Genomic DNA, 19,501 nt, shown 5'->3' with positions numbered 1-19,501 from the left:
GATGGAAGGAAACACATTAGCCATGTTTTTTACGTGCCCCAAGACAGTTGTCATCCAAGTCATGGGAACTATTGTAAAAATAGACCAGTTCTATTGTATTTCCTAAGTCAAATCTCATAGAGATTTGTTGCATACAGGTGTTGTGAGTGTCCCTTGCCCTAGACTGATAGTTCAGAAATTCCTTCTAAAGAATCAGTAGGCCCCCGTGGCAGCGACCCCTTTTGTTTTTGTATGCGGAGTTGGAGAGAGACACAAACCCGTTCATCAGCACGGGTTCCATAGCCCAGGTTTCCTGCAGAAACGTTATATTGTGTTATTTCATGTGATCTACCACATCCAATCTCTCCAATTTGGCAGTAGCCCCTGCTATATTCCAGCTAAACAGTGTGACTTCATTACCTACGGATTTGGTATTCCCTTCAATAACTCGCGGGATAGGTGTAACAATCCCCTCGATAGATAACGATCCTTTGCTGGGGACTACTAGTCAGTCAAGTTCTTCTATTTCTGACAAGAGCTCAAAGCGATTTGATGTAATTATAGCACCACTCTCCTTCGAGGCAGCCCTCCCTGATGTACCCATACCCTGCCTGCATCCTCCCATAACCTGCCTCTCAACCACTTCCGAGTTCACACAAGCTGGGCCGGGCTCAAATGGGCCAAAGTTTAAAGGGGTACTGCGTTGGGGGTTGAAAAAACTCAGAGGGAGGAATTTGCTCTCTCTGCAGGAGTAATGTCCATTGTAGCCACTATAATCCAGGGCAGACACCAGATAGTTCAGTATGGCCCGTGTAGCCAGCGTGACAATAACACAATCTTCCACCCCCACTTTGCCGTCTTGCCAACCCAAAATGCTCTTCTAGCCATCAAAATGACTGGTGGATTAATTTTCTGGCCGAGTAAATGGACATTGATCCAGTGAGTAGTTGTGTTCATTAATTAGACAGTTGACTCCTCCACAGCTGCTTCTAAGGCTGGGATTCCTGTACTGACCCCCACCAATCAGGATGCTTCAGGTGGGATAGCAATGGTTGCCTGACTATGGTGTAATCTGGCCTGGCCTGAATCTAATGGCTGTGTAATTGGGTGTTAGTGGAGTGGGGCCCTATCACCTTTCTTTGTTGGGATCCAGGACTCAAGGCTGAGGTGGGCAAGAGCTATATTGACCTTGACTGCGGTGGTGTTGCCTGTGATTTAACCTGTGCTTTAATGACCATGCCAGTAGCCTCTCCCCTGCACATAGCTGGTGTACTTCCCAATGCCACATGCTTTATCTCGAAGAGGTAATTCTTGATCCCTCTAATGAGATTGTTTAAGATAGAAAGTGAGGTGTTTAAAGAGTGCTTAAACTGGGAGATGCTATCCAGTACCAGGTCAATGTCATATCCAGGACCTCTTGCAGGGTTTTGAAGTCACTGAATACTAAGACCAAGCTCTCTTCCCTTGTGTGTGTGGTGAGCTAGTGTGTTCAATGTCCCCCTGTACAAGTTCAACACATCTTTCTGCTATATCAGGCAGTGGTTGATTTGGGAGCGTTGTTGCGGGAGCCAAGCTAATCGTTCCCTGATGAGTTGTGTCAATATCCCCTCCCATAGTTACCCGAATTGTGTCTTGAGGAAGATGTCATTAATCCCTTCAGGTCCCCTGTATGGTTAGACACTTCTTCAATGGCCCTTTCAGTGTTGAGGATGCGTTCCTCAATGTTTCCTGCCATCTGTTTTAAATATTCATTCAAGGTTGGCTATTGGGCAATAGTGGCTCCTTGGGCCTTAACCCCCTGTGCACCTTTCACACCCTTCACCTCAATTTGTCCCTGCTTGCTTTTGCTGTTGCTGCTCTCTGCAGGAAACTGGTGTCTAGCCTTGCGTTTGGCCATAATGGGTAGCAAGGGGGTGAATGACTGCTTTATGGTGTGCAAAGAGTGCTATAATAAACTACAGGGAGCACCCAATTGTACTTGCGGGTATATCTTTCACAATATAGCTTTTCACAGAGGAAGAGCAAAATGTGCAATGTACGCAAAATGCGCAATATGTGCATAAAGTGCATAGTAAGTACAATAATAGTAGTACGTGTAACAGTGTGTGAGGCGCCTAGACTTCAACACCCCTAAACCCAATGTCGTGCTATGGTTTTTTGCAAAATAAATAATACACTAAAAAGGGGATGAATGAAAACTGCAAACTATGGATTGTGAGCATATGGGTCCACTGTGGACTGCAAGATAAAAATATAACTGATTTCAACCAATACCAACTCAACTACCAAATCAACAATACAAAAGTCATATAAAAATCTGGCTAGAAAATTCATGTGATTTACTGAATAAAAATGGAGTGCAGGGATTTGGCATTTCTTAAATATACTTGCTCCATGAAAACAATGCAGCTGATAGATGTATTGCAGGTCCAGGTCTTAGGTCGGTAAAATGAGGAAGCCAACACAAAAAAGATTAAAAGGAGTTAAAAAGAATTGATTTAAGTCTTAAAATATATAAAAAGTAGAAAGTAAAAATTATTTTTTAAAAAAATCAGCAAATCATTCCCAGTGTTTGTGCTTAAGTGGGAAAAGGAAAGGTGGTTGCAAGCGCCCAGGGCACGCCCGATTGCCTTAGTTCGCCCGAACCCGGGCCACTCGTTAGTAAAGAATAGCGGTCTCCTGCACTTCCTCTGTGTTCTAATTAGTATATGTGACCAAAGTCAAAATGATGATCATCAATTTTTGAGGGTCAATACAAAGTCTGTGCAACCCCCCAACCCCCCCCCCGATATCCCCCGAATGCAGAGGTACAATCTGGATCACTTTTACTTTCACGTTCGCTTGCCCTCCAGAATTTCTGTTTTACTTTTGCTTTTCTCCCTGATGCCGCGCAAGATGTTCCCAATTGTAGCAGGAGAGCTGATGAGCAGATGAACAGGAAAGCAGCCGGTGCTCAGACTCCACCGACTGCAATCACCCTGGGCCTGGGTGACTTATTACAAATAAGAGAAATGAGAGAGAGGAGGTGGGTGGAGATGGGAATTTACCTGTGTGAGTATTAACCGCACTCGCTGCCCCAGGCTTCTTGTGTGTATATTTGTCCTTCTGTGAGTGCAAAAGGCAGTTGAGCGGCAAAACAATCCGGGACAATAGTTTTTACAGACGCCCACACAGGAGAAGACACACAAGGCACAGTGGAGGCTTACTTGTTTGTTGGCGGATTTTGAGTCACTCCAACAGACCACAAGCGACCACTTTCCTCCCCACTTCCTGTGCCATGCTCCGCGGTGGGAGTGGGACTATGCAGGGGACTATGCAGTGTTGCCAACTCCTCAGTGAAGAAAGTAGCTATTGGCTCCCCTAGAAGTTGCCAGAAGTAGCTAGATGACGTCACTGCCTAATTTGTATAATTACCTCCTCTTTCCCCCTGCGATTTATGGCTTTTACTGTGGCCCCCTTCCCTTTTAACACCTCCTTTTTAAGTTATCAGTGTGTTTTTGCATTACTCCCGTTAGAAAACGGGCGAATGACCACATTTTTTTCAATTGGTTTGGAAACTTGCATGAATGAGCAAGTCTCCAAAACAATTGAAAAAAGTAGCTAGATTTCTCGCTAGCTGCTTTTTAATGAAAAAGTCGCTAGGGGGGCATACTTTCTCGCTAAATATAGCGAGAAAGTCACTAGGTTGGCAAAACTGGGACTATGTAGCAGAGCATAGCAAGCAGCAGCAGACTGGCTCCTCCTCACAGCAACAGCAATGGAAGAGATACTCCAGGAAAGGGAGGGAGACCACAAGAGACCACTTTCCTCCCCACTTCCCATGCCTACATTTGTTAATTTAGGATGCCTCTAAATCATTGTATTACTTTCTCGTTTGATTTCCCCTATTGTTCGCAGTTGGATTTCAATTTTTATTTTTAAATTGTACTTTTATTGTAGCGTTTTGGGAATATCACGCCATCTGCAAAGATTAGATTGTCAATTGGTTACATATTTTTTAAAGTGTTACACATTACAGAGTTAAAAGTTATGGAAATGACAGTACAAAGAAGAATTACTTTTAATACACAATGACAATTTCATAGCAGAAAGGAAAATTACCTTTGAAAACTCTCATTGCGGGGCGGCTGTGTTCGTTAGTACAGTTATTGGCCAATAAGGCAGCATGCGCACAAAGGTTGTCATCCCATACCTAAAGAACATATGTAAAGGTTCTCATTTAACATCAAGAGACACATGTCAATAGTATAGAACTCATCGCACATACCCATGTTATGAGTACAACATTTTGGTATTTAAATAAAATACTGCCAAACTGATTCTTAAGAGACACATAGAAAATGTTAGGTTTGTCGGAGACACACAAAAACTATTTAGTTATTTCCCAAATTATGAACTGAGACATGGTATGTGAATAAGCAGCTAGTGTGGAAGGAACCACAACTTGGCCAGATGCTGAATAAGAAAGTTCCAGTATCTTTTGGATGTTAAAGCAAGGCTATATTTTGTAAGAATTCCTTTGACGTAGCGTTAGAATTGAAATTTCATATTAGAATTGAAATTTAATATCGGGTGTGCAATTTGCACATTTGAAGTTGCCTATGTTCATTAACGGTATATGTTAGTAAGTATGGAAAACACAGGCCTTTGATCAGCATAGTTTGGAAAATGCAGCAGAGCCTTTTGGAGAAAGAGTGGTCGGAATGAAAGTGATGTGTCTGCGTAATTGATCTCACCCGTTGGTGGGATAAGATGGCCGTAGGGCGTATCCTTCTTTCATGGTCCATGTAGATATTGTCAAATATTTTCTAGGGTTCAGTTTCTCTTTTCTCCTATACATAGCTGCTGATTCTCATATGTTCCTTCCTGTAATGATCAGACAGCTGTCATCTCTCCCCACTTTATTTTGAGGCTTGTCACCAGTGGTGTGCTACTGACAAGGCAGGGCAGGAGCACTGTTCTCTCCCATATCCCCTACCGTGAGGATCCAGGACTTTTGTTTTGGTGATGAAGCTGTTGTCCCCCCAATTCAGCACCATTTGTTTATCAGTTCCGTATGACAAATTAGAAAACACATTGAAGTGATATTGTGTTTTTTCTATGTCACATGGGAGCCGGTCACCACAGCCAAACTCTTTGTGGAGTCTATGGTTCTGACCTGCAGACATTTGCACAAACAGAGGGATGGGTTCCTTTACCAGCAAATGGCAAAGGAAGCCATCTTCAAAACATGTTGTGCACAATGTCCGTGGGGTGTAGGATGAAGAATTAAACCCACCTATGGCTGAATCAGTGATGAACACCAAGGCAAATGAGAAGTACACTCTGTGGATGGGAGAAAAGGACAATCCAGACTGCGTGATAATGACTTTGAAACAGACTATTTTTTGCATGCGCTACCATCTTGAAACACTGACAGACTTACATTTGAGAAGTCAGGTGTTGCTTACACCTGCATGATCCAACACCTGGGGGAAAGCACAATGTAGATTGGCCTGGAGAACCAGGTCGATGTCAGGACCAATGGGAGGAGTAGGTGGAGAATACAAGGGGACATGGAGCACTAAGGAGTGTGAGTTGATGAGGTGTGGTCAATAGAGAAGGTAGACTGTGAAAGCTGGCTGAGGATGGCTGATGCTGCAGAGTATGGAAGAGGTTTACAGAGAGTATGTACAAGATGAAGTATTGGTTTGTGAGAGAACGTGGAATGTGGGTATGATAGAGTGTATATGGTGATGGGAGAAGGTGACTGAGGCTAAGTGTTGTGGGAATAGGTGGGAGTGAGTAAGGTGAATGGGAGAGTGAGCAGATGATCACTGTAAGAGAAGGAGGGGTGGAGTGGAGTGCAAAGTGGAAGGATAATGTAGTACAGAATAGTGAGTTGAGAGTGGTAGAAAGGGGTGTAGAGGCAAGTGGAAAGTAGTATGGAGCAAGGGAGAGTAGCAATAGATGAAGGAGCATTGGAAGGATAGAGAAATGCATAGAAAGAGGGAGAAAGAGAAGAGTGCATTGAAGAGAAGGGTGGAGAGTAGAAGAGAGGAAAAGGAAGACAAGAACATTGGGGAAAGGACCACAAGAGCCTGAAAGACCAAGTAATACATGGGTGATTGTAACGCACCATTTCTTGATAATATTTCATTCTGGGACTCCAGGCTAGGGGCCACCTAAAATGATACTTAATGAAATAAGAGAGTTAAGGCAGTTGCCATGAGGGGCTCACTCTGAGCCAGCAAGATTTTCAAATATTATGGGTTGCCTTGTGGAGGAACAATGTGGGGCTCTGTCTTCAAGTAACCTAATCCTGAATTCTGATGATTTGCATGAAGGTGTGAGGAATTTGACCATCCGCACGGCGGGTGGTGTGCACTTTCCTGCGCTTTTTTTATATTTGTTTAAGAAATTGAATGATGTGAGATCAACCTCAGAAAATGTGTGGGGCTTATCCACACACATTTTCCTATGCTTGCCGCACAGCAAAAACATAGTCAAGTGTACTCTGGGGGAAACAGCCTACAGGCGCAGTACTCCCTATCACATTTAGCTGGAATGTGACAGCTATGAGGACAGGAAAGCATCTCAGTAAGAGGGAATGGAACACCTTCCTCCTGCCATGGCCAGCCTAATTAAATATCAAAGGCTCCAAGGATCCACCCTACCCATTGTAGTTCTGTGTGGTGGCAGAGCGTACTAATTAGAGTTAATAGAAGCAGGCCCGGGAAAAGGCCTGGTTACAGAACTAACAAAGCACAGGAAACCCCAATTCCTTTTTAATATGCAATGTGCCAGCTTGAAGCTAGCTCCCACCCCTCTGTATGAATGGCAATGAATTTCATATCTGTGACAACTATTTACAGTAGGCAATCCCTGCAAGGGGACCCCCTTTCAGAGGGAAGAAGTATGTGATTTGATGGAGACAGAAAGTCTGCTCTTACCACAAACTTCAAGGGAGACCTGTGCTTTGATCAGGAGTCACAGAGAGTTCAATTAACAAGAGAGACACTTTGAGCCACAACAGACAGGAAGATGTGTGGGACTTAGCAGTACATGTTGTCACCTCATACCTTTCATGTTGCAAAGCACTCTGGTTATGACCACCGCATAACAGAAGATTGTTGGTGGGGACCCAGGATTGGTTCATTAAGGTAGGCTTAGCCTGCACCATTCAGAAGGGCCCATTTGGCTTTCGGAAGATCATCCGAGGACTTTGAAAGGAGTAAGAGGAAGGACTCATTTTGAGCATGGCTGAAGGTACAGTCAGCTTTACAGCGTCTGCCAGTGAAGGAAGGCCAGGATTTCCAAGAGGGAAGCAAGATCCCTCCCCTAAACATCTCACAGGAAACAGAGGCAGATACCAAACCCAGAGGACCCAACCAGCAGCTCCAGAACCAGTACCCAGCCAGCACACAGCATGCCCTGCAAGGTTCTGCCAGCAAGATTCCTAGGTGGGACGTGCCAGAGAGTCTATGACCAAAGGACAAGGCCTTTGCCTGCAAACACTCTCCTCAGCATTCACCCGTCTGCCTTAAAGGACAACACGTGCCCAGCAAAGAAGCTAGGAGGATTGCCACAACAAATATCAAACAGCATCCATCTTTTAAGGACATTTATGAGGTAGTAGTGCCCTCGAACCCCGACCGGCTGCACCACTGACTGTTGTAATGCTGCAGTGGCTAAAGCCATCTGAGATGCCACCAGCGTTCCAGATTCGACAACCAGCACAGAAACAATGATTCTTGACCCTGAGCCGCTGTGTAGGCCAGCCTGCAGCCATCTGTCTAGCCTTGCTTGCCAAACTGCCTGCCGCCTGATACCCACAGCTGTCTACCGTCTTGAACTCTGTCGCAGGAGATGCAAGTGTCCTGGAACCGACTCAATGCTGTTGAGCATCATGATGATCTGAAGTACTAGGTACATTGCGGTTCTGTCCCCCTGGTCCCACTCCAAAGGCCCCTAGTGACATTTACAACCTCTTGAACCCTTGGTGCTGAAACCGAATATCCATGAACAGTTAGGACTCATTGCTTTACCGACTATCCTCCTGTTAGCATCCAGGGTGCATCCCTTTCCTTTGTGAAACTGCCCTCTGTGTACTACAGGATGGGTTGTATTTTGTAGTGTGCTAGAACTGTTTGTTGTTATAATAATAAAGTAGATATCTTTATACAACCTTGACTGGACTGTCCCTTTTATCATTGGGTAATAATTGTATTTTTGCTGTGTTGCAACTAACCAAGAATTCACGACCTTGTGGAGATAAGCCTGCCGTTCCATCCACGTTACCAATATTGGACAAGGAGGTTTATAATTGACTTGTGTTTCCAATCTGTTTGAGTGCCTTCTGGTGTACTAGAGGTCTGGGGCTGATTGATGGTTTAGAAACCAATATTCATCCCTGGACCACTGGTGCCCCGGAAGTTGGTTTGTCACAAAAAGCAAAGAAGACTTTGGGAATTTAAGAATGAAAACCTTTTGCATTTGAAATATTTCAGGATGGAACATAGCTCCATCTTGTTCCGGCCCATTTTCTACACTGGGACTAACTAAGACATTGAAAGAGGAAAGGCACCTGGCACTCTTTCTGTACAGATCAAAACATCTTGAATATTTCAGACTCATTTTCGGGTCTGATTAAATGGTTGATTTAATGCGGGCAAAACATAAGCAAGCAAGCACAAGCGAGTAATGTGGCTTTGCCCTAACTATATAGGGATTAGGAATTTCTAGGAAAGGTGAACTCAGTGGGTAAATGAGGGATATGAAATGTGCACTCTTTATACCTACGTAGCTATGTTAGATGTGTGGTGAATTTGGACTGAGCTGGTGCCTTTGCAAGTGACATAACACTAGGAGGCGTCATTTCCATTCAAGCAAATCATAGAAAATGATTGTTGGTCCATTTGGTAACTTAAACACAATTTTTTCGACCAATTCTCAAAAATACCACTAGGTGGGGGAATATGATAAGAAATGCAGTGGGAGAAATGCAATGCATTCGTTTCAACGAAAATACAACAAATAGATACATTGAAGTACATTCCTTTAACATTTACAAAACATATATCAGAAATTATTTTCAGTTCATTAAGAAACCTGGTATAACCTGCAGGGAAGGTACTGATTCAGCGCTGTCAAGGAGGGCATACATACCAGCTGCAGGAATGATTGACAGCTGTGATAAAGGTGTCTAGAGCACACATCATGTACCACCAGAATTCTGGGCACAAGATCGGGGTGGGGGTGCTCACAGGGTGACAGGAGGGGGCTTCAGGAAGGTGGGGTAGGAGCATGAGAAAAATATGGTAACATAATACAAACCTTGCCGACTATTATGGTTTGAGAACCACAGGTAGGTAAATCACTTGGGCTTAGCACTGAAATGCCATGCATGGCGGGCAAACGTAAAATTGCACAAGTGCTCCAAGGCAACGCAGTGCTGGAAGAATGATGCAAGCTGGCTGTTCCCAGGAGCAGCAGTCACCGGCAATGGGGACCAGCAGATACATACAAGGTCGGGCTCTCGGGCCCTCGCTGGGACCAGGGAAAGTTAAACTCCCAAAAACATGTCTGGGGAGGCACAGCCACAGTATGATCAGCAGTTTCAAATTGAGCCTTGGCAGGTGGGACTGGGAAGGATGGATGTGGGACGAGGGGATGATCTGGGAAGGAGCCAATCAGAAGGTGAGTTTTGGTGTCCCTAAAAGGCAACAAGAATATAGTGTTCTTGCAGATGTCCACGAAGCCCCTCATTGGTTGGATGCTGTGTGAATGTCCCCGTCCCACATGTTCAGGATGTCTTGTGTTTCTTATGTGTGCTGACCAATGGCAGGATTATAAAGTTCCAAAGGTCAGCACGATTACATATTAGAAATAAAAAGAGAAACATTTGGGGGGGAGTGGGTAGGAATGTGGTGCCATAAGGGAGGTGAAGAAAAGAGGTGTCAATATTGTTTGCTCCAATCATCTCTGATTAGCATATGTCTAGCTATAAGGGACTGACATACCTCAGCCAATCAGCTTAGTAGGATGTCTAATATTTTGCAACATTGATCCCAACTGTTTCTGACTATGCAAATAACACTTTAACCATATAAAATATCTCCCGCACTGGGCAGTGTTGTCGGCTCCTATCATTCGGTTTTGTTCCACTGTGCTGTTTCATTTGTCCTTGCACAGCTTTAATAAACTGCGTTACTTCTTGCCTGGTGTACACTCCTTTTTGGACTACTTCTGGTATCTTATATACTATGTGCTCGTGGAGGACACCTGATACAAACCTATCGATAATTAAAATAGGAAAATACTCTGTCAAAACGTAAAAAAGGCTTAACAGAAAACTAGGTCAATAGACTGCATCAGGTAACATACAAATTACAAGTTTGCTTGGTCTCTCTACCACCTTCAACACCATAGATCAAGGGACCTTGCTGGATCGCCTGGTTGTTGCCGGCCTCTCAGCACAGTCCTGGCCTGGTTCTCCTCTTTTCTTTCTGGTCATCGCCAAACTCTTTCTCTTACTCCTTTTCTTTCTAAGGCGACAGACCTCACTTGTGGTGTCCCTCAAGGGTCCGCCATCTCACCGGTCTTGTTTAACGTATACCGTCAACCTCTGGCCCGCAGATCGTGGTTCGCCTTGACCTGTCCATCTCTGTGTTGACACCCAGATTCCATGCCTGCCTTGAGGCCGTGAAGGAGCGGATGCAGAACCACTGGCTCAAGTTGAATGGAGACAAGACCGAGGTACCTGGTGGTGGAGCCCCCTTTGGTCCCTTCCTTCCAGACCTCTGATTTCAGACCTTCTTTCTTAGGCCCCCTTGCCTTCTCCTGTTTCTGCAGTTAAAGACCTAGGGCTTATACTCTCATTGTCTCTCTCTATGAAACCCCAGGTCAGTGCAATTTGGCAGCAATGCCATTTCCAGCTTAAGCTTCTTCTCCGAGTGCTCCCTCTTATACCAACATATCTTCAAACCCTTGTGGTTTGTTCCCTTGTTTCCTCATCTATTGATCATTGCAATTCTCTTTTCCTTGCTCAACCTGCTTATGTGATACTGCGCCTTCAGGTTCTCCAGAATTCTGCTGCACGACTTGCCACTTGTACCCCTCGCAGTTCTCATATTTCTCCCGTTCTTCGCAAGCTGCACTGGCTCGCTGTAGCCAAGCGCATTTGTTTCAAGGCCTTTTATCAGCATGGAGCAGAATATTTGCAGGCCTTATGCCTAGTGACGGACCCTGCGCTCTGCTGATACCTGTTTTCTCCTCATTCCAACGGTGAAATACTGCTGGACTGGGTGGGCGCTCCTTTTCGGTGGTGGCTTCAGGCTTGTGGAATACCTTTCCACATCCCTTAAGAACTACTGTTGACCACCTAGGCTTCCGAAAGATTTGAAAGCACTCCTTTTCTAATATCTTTTGGTCCTTCTGCCATATGGTTTGCTAGCATTGCCAATATACATTCGGGGAATGCCACTCTTAATAAATATCCTTCAATGAATCAATCATGTCTTGTGATGATATATGCATGCAAACATCCTTGGCACAGGCTCTAACGCGATGACCAACCTGTATGAAGACTTTTCTCTTATGCAACAACCATATTCCCGAAATTGTGATGTGGGGTTAGTACTTGCATGCCAGGGGGTGATTGGAAAGGTAGAGAGGGGGCAGGAGACCACTCATTCTCACAGCAGTACTTTCAAATTAACAGCAGGGAGTTAACTGCTTGTAACATTGTAACATTGAAGATGCCCTACAATAGTCTACAATAGTCTAATTAGAAGGTGTAAAGAAGTGAGATGCCCCCCACACAAATACATTTTCACCTCACCCACCGTCCATAAAGTTAGCGCTTGTCGCAACATTTGACGGATTAGCTCCCTCTGAAATGTAGGTATCGTTGCGCCCCTGCATGGAGGCACACTGGAACGTTCCCCGAAATGTAGGGCTATTGTTAATAATAATTGCAAGCATGTTTTGAAAGTTAAGATCCTAGTGTGTGGCGCTATTATCTTCAAAGGGCAGCATCTTGCGTTAATTCTGCTTAACTCGCCTTACAAACATGCTCAATTGAACTCACATCTACTTTATATAGAGTGGGATATGCTTCTCAGAGAAATTTTGTTTTGTATGTCCATATTACATATTTTCATTTTACAGAAATAAAAATATCTGCAGTGCAAATATTAACAACAGCACCGAAGCACAGTACTATTCCATTTCAACCAATACAAAACTTGACCATATTTTTTCCAATAATTCCACTTTCTGGCATCCTTTCCACAGTACCCTTTCCATCAATGATATTCTGTGCAATTCTGCCACCTATTCCCGCTTGGTGAGTTGTCCCCTAAGATCAGCGTCTCAAAACTGTAATCTAAATGTATCCTCAAAATTATGTTTATTGACCTCGCTATTTCTATCCAGAAGTTCCTGATCCTATTGCACTCCCAAAGAAAATGTTATGTTCCTTTTCTGTACTTGCATCCCCAGTATGTATCTGAGTCAACCTCTTTTAGCCATCCTCGCTGGTGTCCAATAAACTCTATTTAGCATTTTGACTTGGTACACTCTATCTTCATCAAATATGACAATTTGATATTTTCCTAGAACTCACTCCATTTCTCTTCAGATATTTCATGATCTAAATAAAACCTGAGATCATCTACCTTGAAGAGAAATTGTGCAACTGGAGAGAGGCCTGGATGGAATAAATCAGAAGGCCTCAAGTCGAGTCCCAAAAGATGCAATTAACCAAGAGGGGGAGACTAAGGCCAAAGATTGCTCTAATGCCTACTGTGTCTGTTGAGTTGGTCCACGCCCTGCTTCCTGTGTTGATGCAGGCGAAAATGTGCGCCTTGTGCACTTGTGCTTTGTTTGGTTCATGGAAAGAGCAGCTCAATGCTACTGAACGTCCCACAATCTCAATTTACCCAATGATGTTTTAAGAGTCTTCATGAGGGGGCAGCAGTCGCCAAAATAGAAGGGGTGAAAATTGCTTTTAAGTGTATCCTCAAAATTATTTCAGGTAATTATCATTAGTGCAGGAGATGTAGTGAGCCTGCAGGGACATTTTCATCTAGGGTAACTTGAGTCAGCAATTTTACAGCCCTGTGAGCTTTGAATGGCTGTAGGAAGAGTTGATGGTTGCTGCGTGGGGTAGAAAGGGGTGACATGGAAGGCCCTATGACATTTAAGTCCCCACTAGAGTGTAAACATATGCTTATAGTTTTGTGGAGGTGAGTGTCTATCCCATCTGAACTGTTGTGAAATATATCCCCTCAGGCCAGTGCAGACTTCTGATCTTGTGTTTAGTAATCGGTTCATGATTATGTTAAGCATTACCCTCACCCCTGACATCCTTACAGTTCCTCATCATGGTGCTTACTTGTGTGATGTCCACCACCATAACAGGAACCATTTTCCAACGTTTTGGAATGGAATCGTGCCCTCCTTCCAGCTAAGAAATCCAAACCTTAGTCTCTACTGCATCGCAGAAACCCTCAATAGTCTCCAGGACCTAGGCCCAATGGGCTCTAAGATTTCTGAATTGGGGATGGAAAATAGAATTCTGATTTCAGCCCACTTCCCCTAATCGAATCCTTTCCCAAATATCCAGCCTGGAAGTAGGGCACTACCTCTAAAGTTAGAGTACAAAAAGAGAAATTGAGTGATTTGGGCAGTTTCAAAAGGGATGCAAAGGCAATATGATCAACTTTATAATAGGCCATCAGCAAAAAAGAATGTTTTTGAAGCCTGACTTGCCTCAGTAATTTAATATCTATAATGTTGTTTTCCCTACACAGATCGCCAAATCATTTCAAAGGGCTTTCCTGTTGTCTTTGAACCTCCAGGATGGGCACTTCTGTATTTTCAGAGATATTTGGTTGGCAGTGCCATCCTCTCTTGCCAGATCAGACCCCACCCATGCTGACTCTAGACAGCTGTAAGGAGCTCCCATAAATCTGTGCTCCTTTCAAGAGACCTCTAAAATAGAAGGGAAGTCTATCCTTATACTTCTCTGACAACTTTTTACATCAGACCCTCTCAGCAGATGATGGATGATGGGTTTTCCAGATGAGAGAGAACCTTTATGTTATTCTGAATGGTCCAGGGCAGGGCCATGTTCATGTCCATAAGGACTGGACAATGATGTAGAGTACTCCATGGGGATTACTGTATATGGAATACACCATGATACGCCACTTACCACTTCTGCAGGAACTCATGGTCGCTTGGTTTCTGAATATATATTGGACAGGTCTGCATCTACAGCTTCAGATGGCCTACCCCCTCAGAGATTGCACTATGGTCTCTCATGTCTTCTACGTGATAATAGCAGTGGTTGTGGTCCAGGGGAGGGACTTTCAATAGTGGTTACAAGAAGAAACCCTGTGGGATGTCTTGTTCTGACTTTTTCCATCTATTGTCACTATAGTCCTACGGGGTGCATCCCTGGAGCTGGCATGTCATCATGTAAGGTGGGATCCAGCAGTAATACATCTATTCTCAATCAGGAAGGAGTCAGCAGTGATTGAGGGCACCCTAAATGATTTCAGGTAGAGTAAACATCTTCTGCACGACAGGCCATATATATTAGGTCCTAATGCCTTTGGGGAACATACTCAGCAGCATGATTTCCTCTCCTCTGTGAATAGATATTTCAACTTGAGATGTTTCACACGTTGCCCAGGTTCTTGAGTGAGAGAGGGATGCATCATGCCATAAGCCTCAAGCATGATCCCACTGCTCTCCAGATCCTTCAATTGATCATGAAATTAATGAGTGATCCTATTTGTCATTGGCAAAGGCATATAAAACGACTATCAGTTTAGCTAAAAAGAATTTATTTACATCTAGGATTCAGGAAGTACATAATGACTCAGCTGAACTATTTAAAATTCTGAGACAACTTCTGAATCCAGATATTAAGCCTGAAGCATTAATACAAAAGGATTTGCAGTGGTATAATGGTATCCAAGATGTCGTTATGGATAAAATTCTTAAATTGCAATCTGAGATTAAGATTAAAAAGTCACCCCTGTTGTGACCTCTAGTTGGTTCATCATCCTGCATTATCTCTAGTGGAGATATGTGCTGCCCTGAAACCCACTGCAACCATCCTGTTAGATTTGAAATCCAGTCTACTTAACATCATGGACCAAGGGGGAGCAGCTGTTCTCCTTCTCTGGGCCCTCTCTGCCACTTTTGATCTAGTAGATCGTGACGCTTTGGTTCAGAGGATCCAGAAAGGTGCCAATTTCTCTACTGAGGAAACAGCTTGGACTCGCTCCTTCCTGTCAGGTCGGATAGCCAGGGTCTTTAGCAGTGAGGGCACGGCTGACCTGGTGGAAATAAAGTGTGGGGTACTAGAGGGTATACAAATGATGCTGCTGGCACACAAGTCGATCTGCCTATCTCATGTGACTATGCTGCAGATGTGGATGTAATCAATCAAACAAACACACTCATCAAAGGTTGAATGGCGCATAGCTCCCCGTGAGAAGAATGACACGAATACGGATCAGCTTTTAATGGGGACCTCTTCTCGTTTGAAAAAACTGGACCTTGACTATAATAGTTCTGATATTGCTGGTACTTGCATTAAGGTGTCTGATAAAGTTGAAACGTAGGGCTTATACTCAGATGCACCGTCTCCAGCTGTTCATACTACATCAGACTGCTTGGACAGATTCATCCATTTCTATCTAAGCAGAGCTGTGCATTGATTATTGGCTTGAAACTGGATTACAGCTGCAGTTTACTGCAGGAGGTTAGTCAAGAAAATCTAACCAGACTGCAGACCATACAGAATGGTGCTGTCCCGGTTTTACAGGGCCTGAATCGTACGGACCATGTCTCAGAGGAATGAAGACAGCTCCATTGGCTTTCAGTCAGATCTCGTATGCTTTTTAGGACCCATAAGTGCCTCTATGGTGCCGGTCCGAAGCATTTGAAGCACAGAGTGTGTTGGCTTCCAGGACGTAGAATTCTGAAATCAAATAACTCCTGTCTGTTGTTTGCTGCTCAATTCAGTCTGCAGCAGGTTAGGCTTATGGTCTTTGAATACTCAGCCCCGGTTCTAATAACCTACCTCCTGATTTAAGATGTACTTGATCGCTCCTGATTCTGGCTGTATATGCTCTGCTTTAATTGATCCTGGTTCATGTTTGACCTGTTGATATTGATTATGTCTTTTGTGTTTATGTGGGCCCCTGTGCCCAAAACATAAATTACAAATAAATAAATAAATAGAAATAACGGGATTCCTCAGCATAGGTCTTTTGCTTTAACCTCAGCAAAGACAACATTGGTTCTTGCTGCTCTGGGGCTATTCGTGGCATTAGTCTAGTGGTTCCATTCAAGACCTTCCCCTGGGTTAGGACCACCATGTAGGAATAGTGGGCATCTAGTAGGCTCTCTGGGATCCTTGGGATTGCCTATTACAGTGGGAGGAGTTGGCGAATCTCAATCAGAAAACCAGCTGCTTCTAATAAATCTTCTTGGGATCCTTACTTTGCTCCATAATTATGTCATGACAATCCTTAGAACTGATGAGATATCTCGTCCATGGCACTTTAGGGGTTAATGCTCTTTTGACATAATGGGCCTCATTACAACCCAGGCGTTAAGGGTTTAACGGCGCCGTCGGCGCTGTTAACCCTTAACGCCTGATTACCATTTTAGCAGGCGTTAAAATGCAAGGCGCTAACCCGCCTTGGTGCTAATTACGGCACCGTAATTTTTGCCCCATAGCGCCTATGGGGCAAAAATGGGAATGGGGAAGGGTAAATGGGGAATGGGGATTTACCGCCCCACTCACCTTGGAATGGGGCGGTAAATCCGCCATCCACCATGGTGTAAACAGAGTTTACACCATGGTGGTAAAGTAGGGAACTTACCGCCTGGGTTGTAATGGGGCCCAATATGTCTGATCGTTATGCATTGTTTCCTAATGGCCATCATATCTGCCATGCAGGGGAGAAATTAGAAATACTCATGGGTTTCTTCATGATAACATTCATGAGGCTAACATACTAATATTATGGACAAGTCCATATTTCATAGGGCACATTCAGCCTGCCTTCTTCCAGAGCCAGCTTGACAGTTGAATATTTGGTTTCATTTGGGTAGGGGAAGGACAACATTTCCTTAAATGGAAAGAAAAGCCACAATGTGATGAAGACAGGGAGTCTCTTGGTGACACATCTATTAGTAGATGGATTTGTTCAACTAGAGTCATAGCATACGAAGTGGTAGGTGTTGAAAGAACACTAAAATTCAGGAGCATGCAATGGTATAATGACGAATTCTTGGGCAGCCACTCAAGGATTTTCATTATTAGGCATTGGCGGGGCCTCCAAGTCGGCAGTTCCTTCACTCTTGGTACCACACTACAACATGTTTCCAAATAGCCTGTATCTTGTGCGTCTCCCCTCTCTCTCTCTAACTCCCTCTCTCTCTGTTTGTATATGTCTCTCTCCCTTTTCATGTAAGTGAAAAAGTCTTGTTGCCTTGTCCACATTTGCACAATGCACCCAAGACATTGCTGACAGCTGCGTGATTAGAGGGAAAACATATTTTAAGGGTAGCTGTGTTTTTTAGTTTGGGCTATTAGGTGCTACTTGTGACACCTATAAGCCAAACTTATTGCATTGGAGTACAGATGTGGAGGAATGTCATTTGAGGATGGACATAGGATATGTAGGTGTTATTTGGTTATGTGCCCACACATCGCCTGCCCATTGCGATGCTAATCCCTACGGCCATTTCCACAGATTCCTGCCTCTGCTCGCCCAAAACACCTCCTCATGGGACCTCTTTGAGACAGTTTTAATCAAGCCTTACCATCAGGCTTTGCATTCACAGTGGCTGCCATTTATTGTTCAAAGAAGTCTTCTGAGAGTTATTGACTTAATTGGAGTTGTACACACACTACTGGTGTAATACAAATGTCTTTCCAGGCCTGCCTTCAGCCACTTGATTCATAAGCACTCTTCAAGTCCTTTACATAAGTCCTGTAAAAACAAGCATTGGCAGCCACTGAAGTCCTGTTTAAGGCAAGCATTGACAAAGCCATCATTTTTGGCTTGTGATTAAGTTTGAAGCTTTTGCCAGCCACTGGTATTAGATGCAGAGGTACTCGCACCATTTTGCACCTGCTATCAATAAAGGGTATTTAATACCACTACGGCTATACCTAGCAAATGACTTTCCTGTGCGTACACAAAAGCCCGAACTGTTGGCATTCCCAACGCTTGTTTCAAAAGCAGACACTACAAAGGGACCTATTTAATTGTACTAATATTGTAAACAATGTTTTACCTTGTAATGAGCCCTTTCAGTAGTTATTTTAGTCATATTAAGAACATTAGACTTGTCTTTCTGTGAACGTATTACCAAAACCCAGAATAACCATAACAATTATATTCTGTACATTGTCCAGCAGAATGAGAGTGGTTGACAGTCACAGTGTGAACATTTAAGTAGGCCAGACTTGTACGTGAATTTATACAATAGATTGTACATAAAAAAGCACTAATAGTTTTTGTAAAGTTCTGCTCTGAAACTCCTTTGGTTCGAGGGTAAAATGTTGTGTCCGTTCTTGCTACTTCAAAACCAGAGTGTGGTAGATGTTGCAGCCAAAATCTGCATTACTCATAGTTCTGTGATGATGGATTGGCCATTGGACCTTTCTCATAGAGAGAGATTATTACTCTGCTTTCCATGTCTATTCATAAACTGCGTTTTCTTCATCCAAAATAAAACTTAATGACTGTGATTGAGGAAGAATTCTCCTTCATGAAAACATTAATTACGGCATGTCATTATTTCACCACGGAAGGATCAAACACCCGAATTACGCGATTTTATCACTCGAAATAAGTATTGCTACTTATTTCTAGTGATAAAATAATTACTGCCACCTTTTTTGGCGGTAATGGATTTACCACAAGTTTTACCGCACCTCTGAATTTCTCCACTCCCCCTTCAAAACAACATTTGTGGTAAGTCTGCGAAAAATCCTCATGGAGTTCTGTGCACTCCAAAAATGGGTAATAACAGGATTCCCAACTCTCATAACCCCACTGCAATGAACGAGTTAATAGCCTCCATACTAATGATGGGGCCCCAAGGCCTTAGAGGAGCCTGCTGCGATTGGAACACGTGACCTGTAAAACGGCACTATTATCAGCACAGGTGAACTATTTGACAATGAACCGGAAGTATAAATTAACCAAATCACTATCGACCTCTATTCGCCAGGCAACCAATCTTCAACTTGAGAAAGTGCACCATTGCCTTACCAGTTTTAGCATGTCAGAGGCAGCTGGAACTGTAGTCTTCCGGTAGTAATTATGGGCATCAAGGATCATTTGCCTGACTTCCGGGAGGTCAGTTGACTGCGAAGCAAATGTTTGAATGTCTTCTCTCTAAATGAAAAGGAAACATTGACACACGTTTTCCATTGTAATGCAGTATTTTCTGCGTTTTCCTGTATTTTGATGTTTACATTTGGATAGATCATAAC

At 43.7% G+C, this 19,501-nt stretch overlaps 1 protein-coding gene across 1 annotated transcript in view; it reads right to left on the bottom strand.

The window, feature by feature from the left end:
- LOC138453170 (cysteine-rich venom protein-like) overlaps positions 1-19,501 on the bottom strand; it is a 635,825-nt gene that overhangs the window by 383,778 nt on the left and 232,546 nt on the right. The window contains exons 5-6 of the mRNA XM_069605762.1: positions 19,278-19,403; positions 4,081-4,171 (exon numbers count right to left, since the gene is read on the bottom strand). Coding sequence (XP_069461863.1) covers positions 4,081-4,171; positions 19,278-19,403 — 217 coding nt within the window. The remainder of the gene's footprint in view (positions 1-4,080; positions 4,172-19,277; positions 19,404-19,501) is intronic.

Source organism: Ambystoma mexicanum, chromosome 4p, assembly GCF_040938575.1.
Source record: "Ambystoma mexicanum isolate Mex_15411 chromosome 4p, UKY_AmexF1_1, whole genome shotgun sequence".
NCBI lineage: Eukaryota > Metazoa > Chordata > Amphibia > Caudata > Ambystomatidae > Ambystoma > Ambystoma mexicanum.
The sequence above is the reverse complement of the archived record's forward strand: the minus strand, read 5'-3'. Positions and strand labels throughout refer to the sequence as shown.